Below are 15,569 nucleotides of genomic sequence, written 5' to 3'. Positions count from 1 at the left end.
GGGATATCAGGGATAGGATAGTCTTAAGAATATACAAAGGGCGTAGGGTTAGCAGCCCCCTATTTACCTTAAGCCTACATCGACTTGCAAATATGGACCCTTTCTCCAACTAATAAGAAGTTGTTTAGCATCTCAGTATTCAACAGTCCTGTAGTACTTCTAAACTATCCATTTTCTGGGTACTTCAATCAACCATGACTGTACCGACTAGTATCAACTTGACTTTCCCCCAGTAGCTCTCTTATACCGATCCAAGGCCCGCTCCCGAGCGGCCGCATGATTGACGATCGGTCTCGGATATCCATTCTTTCCAGCGATATCACCCGCACCGCGCTCGTAAGGATCGTGGATCGCCGATCCTTCAACATCGCGTAGCTCGGGCACCCAGCGCCGTATATACTCGCCGTCTGGATCGAACCGCTCACTCTGGCGCAGAGGATTGAAGATACGGAAATACGGTTGCGGGTCGACTCCGGTGCTGGAGCCAAACCCCCAGCCCCCGTGGTTGGAGGCAAAGTCTCCGTCGATGAGATGCTCCATAAAGTACCTCTCACCACGCCGCCAGTCGATCAATAGATCCTTGGATAAGAAAGAGGAGACGACCATCCGAGACCGGTTGTGCATCCAGGCCGCATGATTGATTTGCCGCATTGCAGCGTCGACGATCGGAAAACCAGTCTTGCCCTCGCACCAGGCATTAAATAAGTCCTCGTCATATTCCCATTCAAGGTCAGTAAACTCGGGTTTGAAGCATTTATTCATACTGTGTTTGTTAGCTGGGCCTGAATAAGAAGGGGATTGCGGATGAAGGCGCTTACCAGATAAACGGCCAATGGACGAGGACATGCTTGTAAAAGTCCCTCCAAGCCACCTCACTGATCCAAGACACAAATCCCAGATTGTTCCGATCCAGTTGGTTTTTATTGGCCTTCTTCGCGTTGGCCACCGCAGTTCTGGCACTCAGCGACCCCGACGCGAAATAGGGACTTAACACCGAGGTAGTCTGCTTGGATAGCGAGTTCCGCATATCATCATAATCTGTCGCCTTCTCCTCCAAAAACCTTTCCAAACGATCCAAAGCCTCATGCTCCCCCGCCGGATACATCTCACGAAACCGCTCCTTTTCTTCCTCGGACAATCGCTTGTTCTCTAGTGCCGCAGGGACCTCACTCGCAAAGAGACCCCTAAGCATCTTCCTCGCATCCCCCGGATTCGCCCCCGGCTCCTCTGACACCTCCAAATACTCCGGATTATCCATCAAAAAGGTCTGCCACGCCCCAAACCACGGACTGTACACCGCATACTGCCTCCCCTGGTGACTACTCAGCAACCCCGGTGGAACCACACAAGTATCATGAACCGCCTCGAACGCAATCCCCTGCTCAACACACAACCGCACCAACTTCGCCTCCCGCCGTAGCTCATCAACCTCATACTCCATATTAGCAAATAGATGATTGGCCCCCCACTCACGACACAACTCCACCACCCGCCCCGGAATCTCCCCGCGCTTCTCCTGCGTCTCCATATACAACGGAATCTCCAGTTCCCCTAAATCCCGCTTCAACGTCTCCAGCGTCCGCAACGTGAGATCCACCCGCGCAGGACTACACAAATGCGCCGTCAGATCCTCCGGCGACAGGATGTAAAGTCCAATAAGCGGGATGCAATGCTCGCGCGCAACCTCGTACGCCATTTGCAACGCGCGATTATCGTGTAATCGCAGATCGGACTTGAACCAGTGCACGACTGCAGCGTTGGGTTTCACAGCGCGCCGCACATCCTGCGTGTCAGAGAAGGCTCGTTCGAGGGTTCGCATCGGCCGTTCAAGGGTTTCGTTGTTGTAGGCGTGACAGCGCTCGTTGCTCATTTCGGGAGGGTAGAATTGGCGCAGAACGATGCCGAAGGATTCGGTTTGTCTGGCATTGGGGTGCGGGGTGGTCAGATCGGGTTTGCCTCGTTTTGGAGGTGGGGAGGTGTTGTTTTTGGCGCCATTTTGGGCGGTTTGTGAGGGTTTGCGCTTTTCGGGCATGGTAAGGGTGGTTGTTGGGGTGAAAGTGAATGTAGGGGTGGGGGAGGAGCGTTGTGAGGGATGGGAGGCGTACGCGTAGGAAGATAACCCCCGGCGCGCGGTTGTTTTCATTTCATTTTATTTTCATTGAGGGCGCAGTGGGCATTCTTGCGATCTCTCCAGGCTGGAGGCTTCGATTGTCTGGATCGTGATCGGTTCATGCCCTATGACGTCAGCACCCGATCGTCTACTTTGGAAATGCTCCTTGTTTTGAGTCCCCTACCTCGAGTTTTAGTCAAGGGATTGTGTATGGCGTGGATCGGTGTATGCGATTGCTAGGGTTGTGGTCAATTGCATGCGCTGGCAGTGGTGTTTTTGTGTCTATAATTTGGCTTATATTTCTGATGCAAAGGTTGCCAATAACGCGCCTCAACTCGACCCGATATCAATTCTAGACTCTACACAGGTGTTTACCTACAACGAGGTCATTAATAAAACATGAGTAAAAATGTCTCTACTTTGTTTTCCTTTTTTTTAATCCCTACTTTTGAAAATAAGTGTTTTTGAACCTGGGGGGTCGGGGCGTTGGGGTTTGGGGGTGGGGTGGGGGGGAGGTAGAAGTCCGTATCCTAGGATGGAATATGAGGGCATTCACTGCCATGGCTCGGGTACAGCTGTCTCATGTTAAATTGGGAAACAGAAAACTTGTCGTCTGGCTTGTTTCTCGTTGGGTCAGCGCAACCCGTCTGTTGTGATATTCACTTCAATGATAGTTACATTCGCATCGCCTTCCTCCTCCCTCTCAGGATTACTTCTTGCCTCATATCTACACATTAAATCGTTCACATCGCCTCACTTTAGCATTGCTACCTCGTAACGCCTGCTTGGAGGACTGTTTTACCGCGCAGCCGCCGTTAATCCCACAACACCCAACCCAACAACAAGCCATGAGAACTCGTCGAATGGGAGGGACGCGTGCTCCTTTCTCTCCTCCCCAAAAGAGACAGAGGACTGACGCCCCTGATGTCCCTACAGCTAGAGCCACGCCTGCCGATGTGTCACAGCAGTTGACTGGGCCATCCCAGCTCAAGCCCACTGGATCTCGCGTGGTTAAGGATAAACCTTCCAGTACACCGCAAGTGCCTACTCCTGATGGATTGCCACGTCTCACTGTTCGGCAGACCGGGGCCGAGCTACAGTACCCCCAATGCCACCTTTTCTGGTTTCTTCCCGACCGATATCAAGCTCTCGTTTCACAGCCCTCGGATATTAGCTCCTTCACCGAGTCCCCGCCGGAGATACCTACCTATAGAGAGCCCGAGCTGCGTACAATTCCAGTTGGGATGGTTTTAAACGTACCAGACTACGTGGATGGCACTGGTGGTATCAGACTTCGCGTGGCCTCTGATGCTGCAATCTTGCACGTTTCCTTTGCCCCTCCCTTTTACAATATCATGACTAGGACGGCGCGAATTCTGCAGGGGAGTGACTACTGCGTTGAGCCTAAATTTGCCACGGAGAAGCTTAGACTGATCATGGTGAAGGAACTGATTCAGAACCACATGCTGGAGTTGACCACATATCGCCATAAATTCCTCTTGCTGTTGCGATCTTGGCGCAAGGAACGGAGGCTTTGGGAGGTTCGACTGGCGCTTTCGCAGGTCAGGCGGGGGAACGAGTCTATTTTCCAGCGCGCCCTTACCCACGAAGATCTCGACCATCTCTGCAGTTGGTTCAGAGGTCAACAAGCAGCTGAGGACCGTGGAGAGATTGAACCATGCTCATTTGGTCGCGCAACTGGCATGGTGCATATTTCCTACAAGGAGATGCCACATAATGCGGAAGGCAGCTTTGCGGACGACGCCATGGTGACTCGCTGGGAAAGCCTGAAGGGGGTTATAAGGGATATCATTGCGAGAATCGATGCCCTACAAGCTGAGGAGGACGAACAGCGACGTTGTAAGCAGGAAGAACGCGCCAAACGAGCCGATGCTGCAGGCATCTGTATTGATAAAGGCAAAACTCTTCTCCCTCACGGTGATTCTTTGCTTGTAGATTTTGAGTTCGACGATGAAGACCCCTTCCCTTCGCCCCCAGTTATCGATCCTCTCCCTCAAAACCCTGCGCGCCGCCTGGGATACTATCACTGGCAAGTGGAGCGGCATGGCATGTGGGCTGCGAAAGGGCTATTCAAGCGTGCGACGTATCTTCCCACATTTCAATTGGCTCCTCCCGACGATATCTCCTTTTACGATAAACCGCGCGCATACTGGCCCCGTGGACATCAAGGCCTCATACCTGAGTACGTTGACCATGTCGATGATTTCCAGGTTCATCCTTGGGGGACACCAGCCACGCGATTCACACACGCGCTGCACCAGCAGCCTCGCTATAATGTCGAGACCATATATTCCAAAAAGGCTCGCTTGGTCCTCAAGGGCATCGAAGGCTGGTATTTCGCAAACAAGCAGGTAGCAGTCGGCGGTGTTCAAGACTGGCCTCTTCCTTCCAACGTCAAGGAAGGTCTTACGGAGATCATTAAGGGCCTTCAGTGATATTCGAATCTTCTTTCTGCTGTCGTTGTATTCTACCTGGTTTTAAAAGTGTTTTCTTCCTGTCTTCGGTTGTCATTGTCTCTGTTTACGACTGTATGTCTTGTCGTCAAGGTCCTCGTGCGTATTAGGCGCATAGTACTGTACTATACTCTTATACCATAAACCTACTAACCCTCACACCATACTGCGTTCATCGGATGACTTCGATAACCGTCACTCTAGATATTAGCTCTAGATCAAGCTATAAAATTTACCCATGTTGCAAGTAAATAATAACCTCGAACTACTCTACCCGTCAATGATAACTACGAGTACTTCGGCGGTACAAAATGCTAGATTTTCCTCGAAGAAACTTCGAAATATAAAAAGACCATTAAAGCAGCTTTTTTTCTTAAAAAAAGAAAAGGGGGGAGACAAACCACAGAACCGACACCCCTCGCCGCCTTCTTGACATCTCTCTCTCATCTCCCCAGCACCGCTTTTCGCCGCAGTAGTTCAGCAAGAGACTTATCGACAGCCCCTGCAGGGGCATCACCACCATTAATATTGCTCATAGCAGCACCTCGACCCTGCGTGGGGGTGGGGGCAGAGAAGGCGCGGAGCCCCGACAATGCCGGGAGGGACGGAGGAAGAGCATCGCCACGACCCTATTGAATATATTAGCAAGATCTCTTGTGAGATTATACCATGCCTAAACTTACGGGTCTTACTAGACCCTCGATGAGATCCTGTCGTCTCTTTGGGCGGTATGTTTGAATGTGGCCCTTTATATTGCGGTAGTAACAGGCTGATTTTTTCCGTGTAAAGCGTTAATATTAGGAAAGTGTTTCGATATTGGGGGCTTTCTTTAAATTTTGTGATAAAGGAAAGAGTTTAGTTGATGTAGTGCACAGAAAGTGCAACAGAAGTGAGGAACTAGTTTGTTTGAGGACGGCACAGGCACTTACACGCGCCATGATAAGGACCTGCAGACACGGACACGGTGGGAGATGGGGAGTTGATGATAGTAGGTTTCTCAAGAGAGAAAAGGAGTATGGAGAATTTGGTAGGCGGGGGGAGAGGTATGTGCTAGCTGACAAAAGTGAGAGATGAAAAGCGAGCGTGACTTAGGTCAACCCTAAGGCACTTCACAGCAGGTGATACACTCAGGGCTAACGAATCCAACACTGTATAGACAGTGTGGATGAGGTAATATTGAAAAGACATATTTCTAGAATCTGAGCGCTTAGGCAGTGGGGAAGTCTGTATACTGAATAATAAATGAGAAAGCATAACGATGATCCAGTGGCCATACTGAAGACTGCCCTCAGAAGCTGAAGGTCGGAAGTGGAGCATATGGCACGAACTACCAATTATCTCCTTGAGACGCGGGGACTGCCGTACAAGCTACCTTCAAGACCCCGGGAAACAGGACACAGATAGTGATAGTGATTTACAAAATTCAAAGCGCAGGATAAAATAGGCAAATGCTATAGTAGATCAGCTGCACAAGGGAAGAGTCGGCTGAACAGGAGATCGTCGCTATATCAACCCTCACCTACATTCGCACGAGCTTTTAGTCACTATACACACATAACGAAAAATGTCGGTATAAACTAGTAGGTTTAGGTAATTTGAAGGGATCTGGAAAACAGCATATAGGTTTAAGAGAGATCTTATGAGGGGTTTACTGGAGCTCCGTGGGATATGAGGGGATTCAATAAGATCATAGACAATGCAACACGAAGAAAGAGAGAGCTAGTGGGACTGAGGGAATCTACTAACAACAGCAAGATATCTTTGTAGACTATAGAAATCTATATGTTAGATCCTATCGGCGACACCGGAAGAGCCCCAGTAGATAGCTACATTAGGGTATAATGATATAATCAATGAATGAATCGGTAGGCATACCGATCAAATATTTGAGTATTGAATATGCCAATGGTATTACCTAGTATTACAGGCAGCTAAGACACGCCTAGTGGATAGAAGCATTGTTGAATCAAGCAGAGCGTTGAATTCTTTTGTTCTCAGGCCACATATAAAAGAGCCCGTGGTTCTGACCTAGATAGGCCTGCTTGATCGTCATTAGGATCATCTGTCTACGCTGTTTAATTGTTATATATATTTCGATTCCGGTATCTTCTGTATTGTCTGATCGTTCCCTATACCCAGGATGAGCATTCATTCATTCCATAGCTTGGCAGTGAACAACTTTGTCAGAATGATGGCGTGATCGACTCTCTGTTCAGCATCCCCAGAAAAATGTTGTTTTTCCGTCCTCTCCCGTCTACTCTTCCTCGCCTTCATCAACCTATGTGAATTACCTTTTCGTTAATTGTGTAGGATCTCTTACACCTGTCCATCGAGCACTATATTCTCTAAAATATACGGCTAGATAACCAAAAGTGCCCTGACACTGGGGATATTCTAATACATGGTATTCCATGTTAACCTTTGACTCACACACCAAAATGGCACCTGTAACCAATCCAGTAATTTGCCTATCACCCTGGCTGAGATAGTGTACGTCTCACCCTCCTTCGGCCCTCCAGGCGAGTCGCAGACTCGTTCAACACGCACAGATAGGTCGTCAAACTACAGCCCTAGCTATGGCTTAGAGGGGTTCATCGTATAGTACCTTCGGGCGGGTGTCCCGTGCCCACCAGGGTTACCTTGCGAGACCATCCATTCCGCCAGAGTCGTGGTCTCTATGGTATGTCAGAGCTGACGAGCGGTATCTGGCAGCTCTGCGAAAGTGAGCGGGTGAACCCGATGGAGTTCGGCCTCTGCGACCGACACTGTATCTGCGAGAAAGACGCGTTTACCCGTGTGATTCTAGCGCGAAAGGAACGCATGGCAGAGAAACGGGCTTGTCCCGCACACAGAATCCGCCACTTGTCCGATGAAATGGGAGTTCATAACGTTGCTATTGAGGTTATAGAGCCGCGGCTATGGCAGGTCTTGGAGCTTGGAGTATGCACTCCTCGAGACGCTATTAAAGGTGGAACAGCGCCCGGAGCCAGACAGAGCAGAATATCAACTTTTGCACTCACATCGTTGATCTGACCGGCGATATCGAGTTGGTGATGTCAGGAGTGGAAGAAATTCGTCTCCGTGGGACGGAATTTTGGTCTGGATGTCGGTGGTAGGCATGGGGCCCCTCGAGGCAGATGCTGGTGAGGACGGGGATATAGTGAGGTGATACAAACAGTTCATATTCCTTCCCGTCGCAGGCTCAAGGTGACTTCCTAAATTATAGCAACTCATAATAGCAGAGCCTAGTGTTCAACTATTGACATCGATACTGAGTGTCCCTGCAGCATGTTTTAGTCTATTCTTAAATGCATCAGTTGGTCAAGAATAGAGGATTCCGAGCTCTTTAAATGTCATTATATTAGGAAATTCAAATTAATACAAGAATGACTCCCAACCCCCAAGTCCAACCAGTACAAAGGAACTTCTCTCATACAGACTCATCACTAGTACTCTCAGATCTACCGCCTACACTTGTGTCCACCTTTTCACTATTGACTCGAACAATGGTGGTACATTTGATATCCGGCGGCTGTCTGTTGACTCTCTCCTCGCTGGGATCATTAGAGCGTAGTGATAGCTTCTGCCATGGAATACGCGGGAAGCGGTTGAAGAGCGGACGCATGCTTGGTAGACATGCTGCTGTGATGCCAACGGCGGGTTCAATGCAGGTCCATACGCTAGGGGACACTTGTTCATCTAGTGTAGCTCTCGGGTTAGCGTGATTAGAGATCAGATGGGTGTGAAGGCATACATGTAATATCGCTTCCGGCTTCTGAGACTTCAACCATGGCCACCAAGCGAACGATGTCGAAGATCAATGTTCTATTATAATGTTTCTACCTGTCAATACAAGATAGATCGATATAGCAAGAGGGGATGACTCACACCAGGCCAAGGAGGAAAATACCGGACAGGATAATCTTTCGTGCTCGGGACACTTGTAGGCTCCATACCACTCGCATGGGCATCACGAGGATGACGGCATCGGTGAGGATGTTTGGGATCTGGAGACCATAATAGAACTGTGCCAGATTGATGCATCTCCCCGGGACTTGTGGCTGCCATAGCTTGCGAAAGGGGATGCAGGTCATTGCGCCGACTAGGCACACGGCAAGGCACCACAAGATCACGATCAATCCGACCACGTTCGCTGCTATGGCCATCGGCTTAACGGGGAAGAGTCTCTTGTAGAAGGTCACGATAGACAGTTTCACGAATGTGATACATAGAGGGTAAAGGAAGGTGCCACTAGGCAGCGTCTTTCGGGTGTCAGTTACAAGAGACGCGAGGAAGGCATATGGCCGCGCACTTTCATATAGACTTCTAAATCATCCGGCGGGACATAATATTTGTGGGTTCCGAGGCCATTATAGAGGACTGGCGAATCGGTGAGAATTATTGAAGGGAGAGTATAATCCAGAGTTGGTTGACCTACGCACGACGCCGGCCAGTGAGATCACATATTCAAAGAACTGTCGGAGGTAGATGTCAGATCCACTTGGCCTCAACCATAGCTGCTCTATAGTCACTTACTAACGCAACTATCATCAAGTAGTCATCTAGAAACCATTTGGTCTTCATCATCCGTCGACACACAAGCCGTAGTACTACGGCTAAAGTCGAGAGGACAAGTGCCCAGCAAGTAGCCGTGATGACCACATGACGGAGGTTATCGTGGGAGTATCCCAGCTCGGAGTGCCCTAATTCACTTGTATCTGCCATACTGTACTCAAGTCGTGGTTGTCAGAGAATCCGTTCGTGTCATTCCCGGATACAGGATTTCAGCAACCATGGGGCCATTGTTTATTAAAGACGAGCCCCTGAAGACGTTTCACTTGCCACACACAAAGTCCGCCATAAAGTTAGCTCCTAGTTCACTCATATCACAAAAATCTAGCGAAAAATGGACAGGTACATTTTAGAACTGTTGTCTGCCCTGAATGCGGGAGGAGAAAGACCTCCCATCTTTGTTTCTTAGATCGCCACGGTATTGATCGACAACTGATAAATTATTGGAACGTTAAGATCGTTAGATTAACTGTCATGCCATCCTGAGTTGCAAAGTTCATCCGTGTGCCCCTTGCAGGACGATGGAGATCGCGTACACCAATCTCCAGTAGGGCTTGGTGATCGGCGGGGCGTTTTCAGCTCAGTCAAATTACCTGTCAACTTATTATTTTCTGGCCAAACTTAATCTAGTGACATTGTGGGACCTTGTTCTCGGCAAGATCTCTGCAGATATTGACAATAGTCTGACAGTCTTGACCCTGAACAGAACCAGCGCCAGGGGACGCGACCAAAGTACTGCCAATTTCGTACTAGCCCACTCCTGCCATTAATCGTTCCAATACCATGGTTTCAACGCTTTAGTGTTGAGCATAGACCCACTTTTTATAGAGGAGAACCGGGTATTATGTTTTAATAGTTCACGATATCACTATATATATGTACAGAAGATGGAATCGTAAGGTTTTTGTTTCGATAATTGCACACGGCTCTTCAGCGTGTGTCTGGACACCCTCCAAATAGAGGAAGCTAGCTACACAAACATCCAATTTTCTCCCTGTTCGTACAGGTACTCAATCCAGGGCTGGGATGCTCCATCCGGGGTAATCTGCTGTCGCGCCCAAATCTTGTTAAGTACCTCCAATGCGTGTCTCACATTTTGAGCGCGCCAAAAGCCCCACAGATGATCAAACACTTCCCTAATCACTGCTCGCTGGTGCTCAGTCCGTGCCTCGGCACCAATAATAAACGCAGGCCAAAGAATCCCTTTAAAGTGGGTGTCCTCCGTATTGATCGAGGTGAAATGCGCGATCGTGGCGTCTAGTGTGCCCACGCCTGCCGACTCCAGTAGATGGCGCTGCTGGGGTCTGTGGAAAAATACCTGGAACATGTAGATCAGAGCGGCTGCTTTGTAGATGCACGCAACATGATAGCGAGGGGTTATATGCGCGAAGGTCGGACATGACAGAGCCCATTTCTGAGGGGAGAAAGACTCCGCTTGAGCGAAAAGATAATTAATGAGATTCGGTGTCGACCTGGTCGGGTCTGAGGAAACGGAGTTCACAACTGACACTACGTAAAGGATTTCTGCCGGACAGCCAGTCCATGTTAGAAACTCGGAGCGCTTCAGGATGTCAATAGTCGGTATTGAAGTGAACAGCGGCCTATATTGCTGCTTGGTTTTTACCAAGGTCGACCCGAGGATTTCAAAGCTATACTGTCAGAGAAGCACAGGTTTAGAAAGGGGAGTAATGGTGTTGCACTTACACGGCATAGCTCGTGTCAAAATATTCATAGAATCGGGAAAACGCAGCGGTTAAGCTCGTCGACTGCACGAAATTTATTGACAGGCTTTGGGCCAGCATAATCTCCCTCAATCCGTTGAGATGATATGCCCAAGTGTCTCTCCCGCATTCCAGACATTCCAGCCAAATGAATAAAACAACCGAAGCAATAATTCCGTAAGGATCTTGGGATGGACCTTCTTGGCACTTCGTCCTCAGTAGATACAGAGCCTTCTGTTTGTGGTACAGGTACTCATAGTACCTGGCAGATTCTCTTGATCCTTTCGCGCCTGGTCCCTGACAAACCTGATCATCCACGGTTAATCGCCTGTTATTTAACTTCCGTTGGGTCCGGTGCAGCGCAGCAATTGACACCATGATATGACACAGCCCCCGACTAGATGGAATTAAGCTCATCAGTTCTTTGAATGGATTAGTTGCTCCCAGATCATATATCACACATTCCGGGCTGCAATTTTGCTCGACTTAGTCACAGTCAGTATATTGAATCCCTTGTGACAACTAATTTCATACATACAGTATGCGATATACTCGCGCATCGGTGGAGTCAGGTCTTGCAAACCGGGATCGATTAGCAGGCGCCCGATTGAGATTGGGCACGCGGCGCTTGGCACAGTTTTCCCCATCAGCTTACCCCGACTAGCCACGCTATTTGTCCACCGTAGGGGCCGTTCCTTGCCGTACCCTGCACACTGCTCCTGTATAATGTCGCACTTGCGGCATGCAGGCAGCAGCCGATCACATTTCCAGCGACGGCGGCGACAAGTCCAGCATGCTTCAGTGGCGTACGTCGGGGACTCTTCCATCGCCAAGTGTAAATGCGGAGTGTGCCGAATGACTGTGGGTGTAGTTGAAAGAGTTAATTCATCATCAATCCAGGGCCAACAAGAAGTAACCCGTTCCTCCCGCTATTCTTCTTCGGGAAGCCAAGGCGCACCAAGCCCCATTTATCTAACAGCTGTGGCCAATCAACGTTTTTGACAAACCTGGTGGACACCCTTTGCTGCCTGAGGCGGTAGGCAGGGAACGAGTGGTCGAACATCCACTCATAGGGCAACCAAGCAACTAACACAATAGAAAATTAGAATAAGAATAGGAAAGCGATGGAAGAAAGTAATTATAAATTCTCTCCACGTATCGCCAGCCATTTCTCACCTTTGATAGTATTACTTGGTACTATTACTATATCCCATGACTATCTGCAACAATGCATCTCATCGAATATATATTATCGAGTAGGGAATCCTTAACTTTACTTAACAAATTTTGGATAGAAACGGTATGTTCTATTTAAACTACTACGCAGCTACTTCACAAATGGTGAGGAACTGATCTCTAGGTTACACACTCAAGTCTACCCAGGCTTTATAATCATCCCCTAACACGGTCTCCTTCGTCACAGCAGCACCAATAGAGCTCAGATACTCCCGCTTCGACGTGTCCGATCCATCTCCAGTATTGTTGAATTCATAGTAAAGCGGCGTCGCACCCTCTGCCATGGGCTTCCAACCTTTGGGGTTAACGATATCTGACAACACCGAGTGCTGATAAATGACGCGGGCTAAGGCTCGCCAGGGTCGGCCCAGGTAGATGTCATCGGTGAGCTCAACACCGGACGCTGCTTTGATATTGCAGTGGTCGATTGCATACCACGCCGTATCGGAAGTGGTCTCACGCGACGAAGCCGTGATTGCACCAGGGCCATTGGAGACAATGTCGCAATCTTCAAACCAGGCAGAGGCGTCACCGAAGATATAATCAACAGCACCTTCGATGCGTTAACTCCGGTCTAGGTTGCGATCAAGTGGATGATGGATGGGGAACAAATGTCAGCAAGCAAGAACGCACCCTCAATCCTGGATTTGGTATAATACTGGTGACCCGCTTTTGCGTAAAGGGTATCTTGGTACCCCGTGAATTTACAGGCATAGAAGCCCAGTCGGTCAGCATTAGCGACGAGACTAGCCGGGAGCAAAGCTTTGTCAGATCTATTGATAATATCCTCAAGATTTTTTCAAACACATACGCAACGGCCTGCGCTCCAGACCCATAACCATTCACCACGTTGATGTTATACATAGAAAACAACTCCGACTTGACATTGATGGTGGCACTCTTATCAAGGGAGCCAGCTTCCGGAGACGAGATTGTATGGGTGATGGTGACAGTATTCTCCTTGTAGGTGTCGGTACTGCTGGTTTCGCCGTACAATGTCAAGTGACCTCCATACTCAATAGATAGCTGCTCCTCATATATACCCGCTGCAATGTAAATACACGCGTCCGCTGTTAAGGAGCCCAACGCGCTGAGCGCATCACCAACAGTTGAATAACTTCCGGACTTGCCCACCGTCAAACATCTCGATGGCGCGTTGGTGCGACTCGACACCCGGCGCACAACAGACGCAGAGCTACGGAGAGTTAAGCCCAGCAGGGCAACTATGAGGCCAGCACCATACATTGTAGGTGAACTGGAAAGGCGATAGGTGCAGGCAGCAATGTACCTTGGAATACTAAGGACCGATGTGCATGCTTATAAACCCAAGTCACTGGTCGTCCGAAGCAGGAGACAAGACATTGTCTCACAATCTGTTGCCAAACTTCACATGTTGTCTATACGTGCTCAGATCTTCTGAAATTCTTCCATCAATCGGCATCCTGCGGGCACCAGTCAATCTCGGAGTTCGCAGGAGTCCGCTTGGATAAAAGCGGGTACGCCTTTAGCCGGATCGTCCTGCCCAATGTAATATACCCCAGACGACGATCAGTTCCTATAATATCGGTTGGAGGATCACGAGTAATTTATCTCAGACAGGTTGTAGGCGACTCCCGGAGCTGACGGACAATTCTACTCAATCTCATATCAACTTTCCGTCAATGCCAATGTAGCTTTCTTTACTAGAGACTGTCCACGGTAACAGTTCGAATACGCTGTGATTGACATCACAGACATGGTGATGATCTTCGTTGATTGCCTGAGTCGAAGGCCATTGCGTCCTCAGCCTATTTATTTCGATTGCGATCCGAGGTGACTGTCAGCTTGACAAGTTAGAATAACCGCCTGCGAGTATCATCGCAAAATGGTCGGCCTCAACATTATCCTCTTTTTATCGCTGCTTGGCCTTGGCGGAGCCATTCCAGCCGGGACACAGTCATCCCCTGATACAACCGTCAAACCGCGTGCTGCTTGCACTCCCACTGCTGGTGGAAGCTCCTTGACCGACGATGTCCCGGCAATTCAGAAGGCGATCGCATCGTGTGGCGATGGGGGCACGATTGTAATCCCAGCAGACACTACCTATTACTTGAACAGTGTCCTTGATTTCAAAGGATGCGCCAACTGCGACTTCCAGGTGGAAGGCCATCTCCAGTTCACCAGCTCGACCGACTACTGGGAGGGAAAGACGGCGATGATCAGTGTCTTGGGCATTGGCGGTCTGAAGATCCGCTCTCTAACAGGTTCGGGGGTTATTGATGGAAATGGACAAGAGTCGTACGTATGCTTTCTTCCTGTTTACTATATATAGCAAGCCTTACAAGGATAGATGGGATCGGTTCGCCAAAGACACTAGCTACAAGCGTCCCACTCTTCTCTATATTACTGGAGGCAAGAACATCGAGGTGTCTGGCATTCGGCAAAAGAACCCGCCCAACGTGTTTATTTCAGTCAAAGGTGGCACGACCAACGCTAAATTCACAAGTCTGACCTTGGACGCAACGTCCAATTCAGACAGCCGTCCTAAGAACACAGATGCCTTTGACATCGGCGCAAGCACTTACGTGACCATCTCATCGGTCACCGTAACCAATGACGATGATTGCGTGGCGTTCAAGCCTGGCGCCAACTATGTGACCGTGGAGAATGTATCCTGCACCGGATCTCACGGCATATCGGTAGGCTCACTAGGGAAATCCAGGGATGACACTGTTCAGAATGTGTATGCACACAACATAACGATGATTAAGTCGACTAAGGCGGCAGGCATCAAGACTTATCCCAGCGGTGGAGGTCATGGCCTCTCGACGGTGAAGAACGTAACGTTCTCAGATTTCATCGTGGATGATTGCGACTACGCCTTCCAAATCCAGAGCTGCTATGGTGAGGATAATGAATACTGCGAAGAAAGACCCGGCGATGCGGTGCTGGAAGAAATCGTCGTTGAGGGATTTACTGGCACTACAAGTAAGAAGAACGATCCGGTGGTGGCTAATTTGAATTGTGGCTCTAGAGGCACCTGTAATGTGTCTATTAGCAATTTCGAGGCCAAAGCTCCGTCTGGTGATGCAAAAATCCTATGTGGTAACACTCCCTCTGACCTTGGCGTTAGCTGTTCCTCAGGTGCATCTGGATGATAATCACGCTCATAGACTACGTTAGATAGTTCAAATGGAAATCACTCTACTAGTCATGGCTTCATCCCCGGCCCAAAGAGGCAGGCTAAAATGTACTAGCAAAAAAGGTTTTCTTCAGTGAGGCCTCAATTGTTTCTCGTTCGATATATCATGGAGCTGGCCAGCTTCCCCTTTGCTTGTCTGCAACGCTGTGATCATCTTCCATTTCCCAAACAAAGGACAGGCCAAGCGCGGATCATTTCCTCATGCTGGATTCTCAGCGTGAGTCAGAGTCTCGAAAGCCACAAACAGGATTCAGGCAGGCAAGGTAGGTGTGCCC

General features: G+C 49.2%; 6 protein-coding genes across 6 annotated transcripts; 2 read left to right on the top strand and 4 right to left on the bottom strand.

The window, feature by feature from the left end:
* Positions 1-213: 213 nt before the first annotated feature.
* On the bottom strand, positions 214-2,143 carry BDW43DRAFT_319312 (deoxyribodipyrimidine photo-lyase PHR1; the record flags this gene model as incomplete). Its single annotated transcript, XM_032048892.1, has 2 exons — positions 214-763; positions 819-2,143. The coding sequence occupies 2 exons, from the start codon at positions 2,141-2,143 to the stop codon at positions 214-216; spliced, it is 1,875 nt and encodes a 624-aa protein (XP_031905902.1).
* An 815-nt stretch (positions 2,144-2,958) lies between these two features.
* On the top strand, positions 2,959-4,566 carry BDW43DRAFT_305949 (uncharacterized protein; the record flags this gene model as incomplete). Its single annotated transcript, XM_032045908.1, has 1 exon — positions 2,959-4,566. The coding sequence occupies one exon, from the start codon at positions 2,959-2,961 to the stop codon at positions 4,564-4,566; it is 1,608 nt and encodes a 535-aa protein (XP_031905901.1).
* Positions 4,567-7,877: 3,311 nt separating this feature from the next.
* BDW43DRAFT_296416 (uncharacterized protein) lies at positions 7,878-9,309 on the bottom strand (the record flags this gene model as incomplete). The annotated part of the gene is made up of 6 exons (XM_032044211.1): positions 7,878-7,928; positions 8,057-8,283; positions 8,339-8,409; positions 8,473-8,846; positions 8,897-9,018; positions 9,117-9,309. 6 exons carry the CDS (start codon positions 9,307-9,309, stop codon positions 7,878-7,880), a joined length of 1,038 nt encoding a protein of 345 aa, XP_031905900.1.
* Positions 9,310-10,095: 786 nt separating this feature from the next.
* Positions 10,096-11,732, bottom strand: BDW43DRAFT_260501 (Zn(II)2Cys6 transcription factor). The gene is made up of 3 exons (XM_032040212.1): positions 11,416-11,732; positions 10,861-11,362; positions 10,096-10,805 (listed from the first exon to the last, which is right to left on the bottom strand). Exons 1-3 carry the CDS (start codon positions 11,702-11,704, stop codon positions 10,127-10,129), a joined length of 1,470 nt encoding a protein of 489 aa, XP_031905899.1. The 5' UTR covers positions 11,705-11,732; the 3' UTR covers positions 10,096-10,126.
* Positions 11,733-12,238: 506 nt separating this feature from the next.
* pmeA (putative pectin methylesterase) lies at positions 12,239-13,358 on the bottom strand (the record flags this gene model as incomplete). The annotated part of the gene is made up of 3 exons (XM_032048891.1): positions 12,239-12,666; positions 12,747-12,859; positions 12,925-13,358. The coding sequence occupies 3 exons, from the start codon at positions 13,356-13,358 to the stop codon at positions 12,239-12,241; spliced, it is 975 nt and encodes a 324-aa protein (XP_031905898.1).
* Positions 13,359-13,977: 619 nt separating this feature from the next.
* BDW43DRAFT_319310 (putative extracellular exo-polygalacturonase) lies at positions 13,978-15,250 on the top strand (the record flags this gene model as incomplete). Its single annotated transcript, XM_032048890.1, has 2 exons — positions 13,978-14,390; positions 14,443-15,250. The coding sequence occupies 2 exons, from the start codon at positions 13,978-13,980 to the stop codon at positions 15,248-15,250; spliced, it is 1,221 nt and encodes a 406-aa protein (XP_031905897.1).
* Between the last annotated feature and the right edge of the window lie 319 nt (positions 15,251-15,569).

Source organism: Aspergillus alliaceus, assembly GCF_009176365.1.
Source record: "Aspergillus alliaceus strain CBS 536.65 unplaced genomic scaffold BDW43scaffold_2, whole genome shotgun sequence".
NCBI classification, from domain to species: domain Eukaryota; kingdom Fungi; phylum Ascomycota; class Eurotiomycetes; order Eurotiales; family Aspergillaceae; genus Aspergillus; species Aspergillus alliaceus.
This window is presented reverse-complemented; position numbering and strand designations above follow the sequence as displayed.

What these genes read in the sequence shown, in the direction of transcription:
- BDW43DRAFT_260501 (XM_032040212.1), bottom strand. Translation starts at nt 11,704, where the DNA reads ATGGAAGAGTCCCCGACGTACGCCACTGAAGCATGCTGGACTTGTCGC. An exon ending in GCGCGAGTATATCGCATACT is followed by an intron (nt 11,363 to 11,415) that starts GTATGTATGAAA and finishes ACTGTGACTAAG; the next exon opens with TCGAGCAAAATTGCAGCCCG. An exon ending in TTTGACACGAGCTATGCCGT is followed by an intron (nt 10,806 to 10,860) that starts GTAAGTGCAACA and finishes CTGACAGTATAG; the next exon opens with CTTTGAAATCCTCGGGTCGA.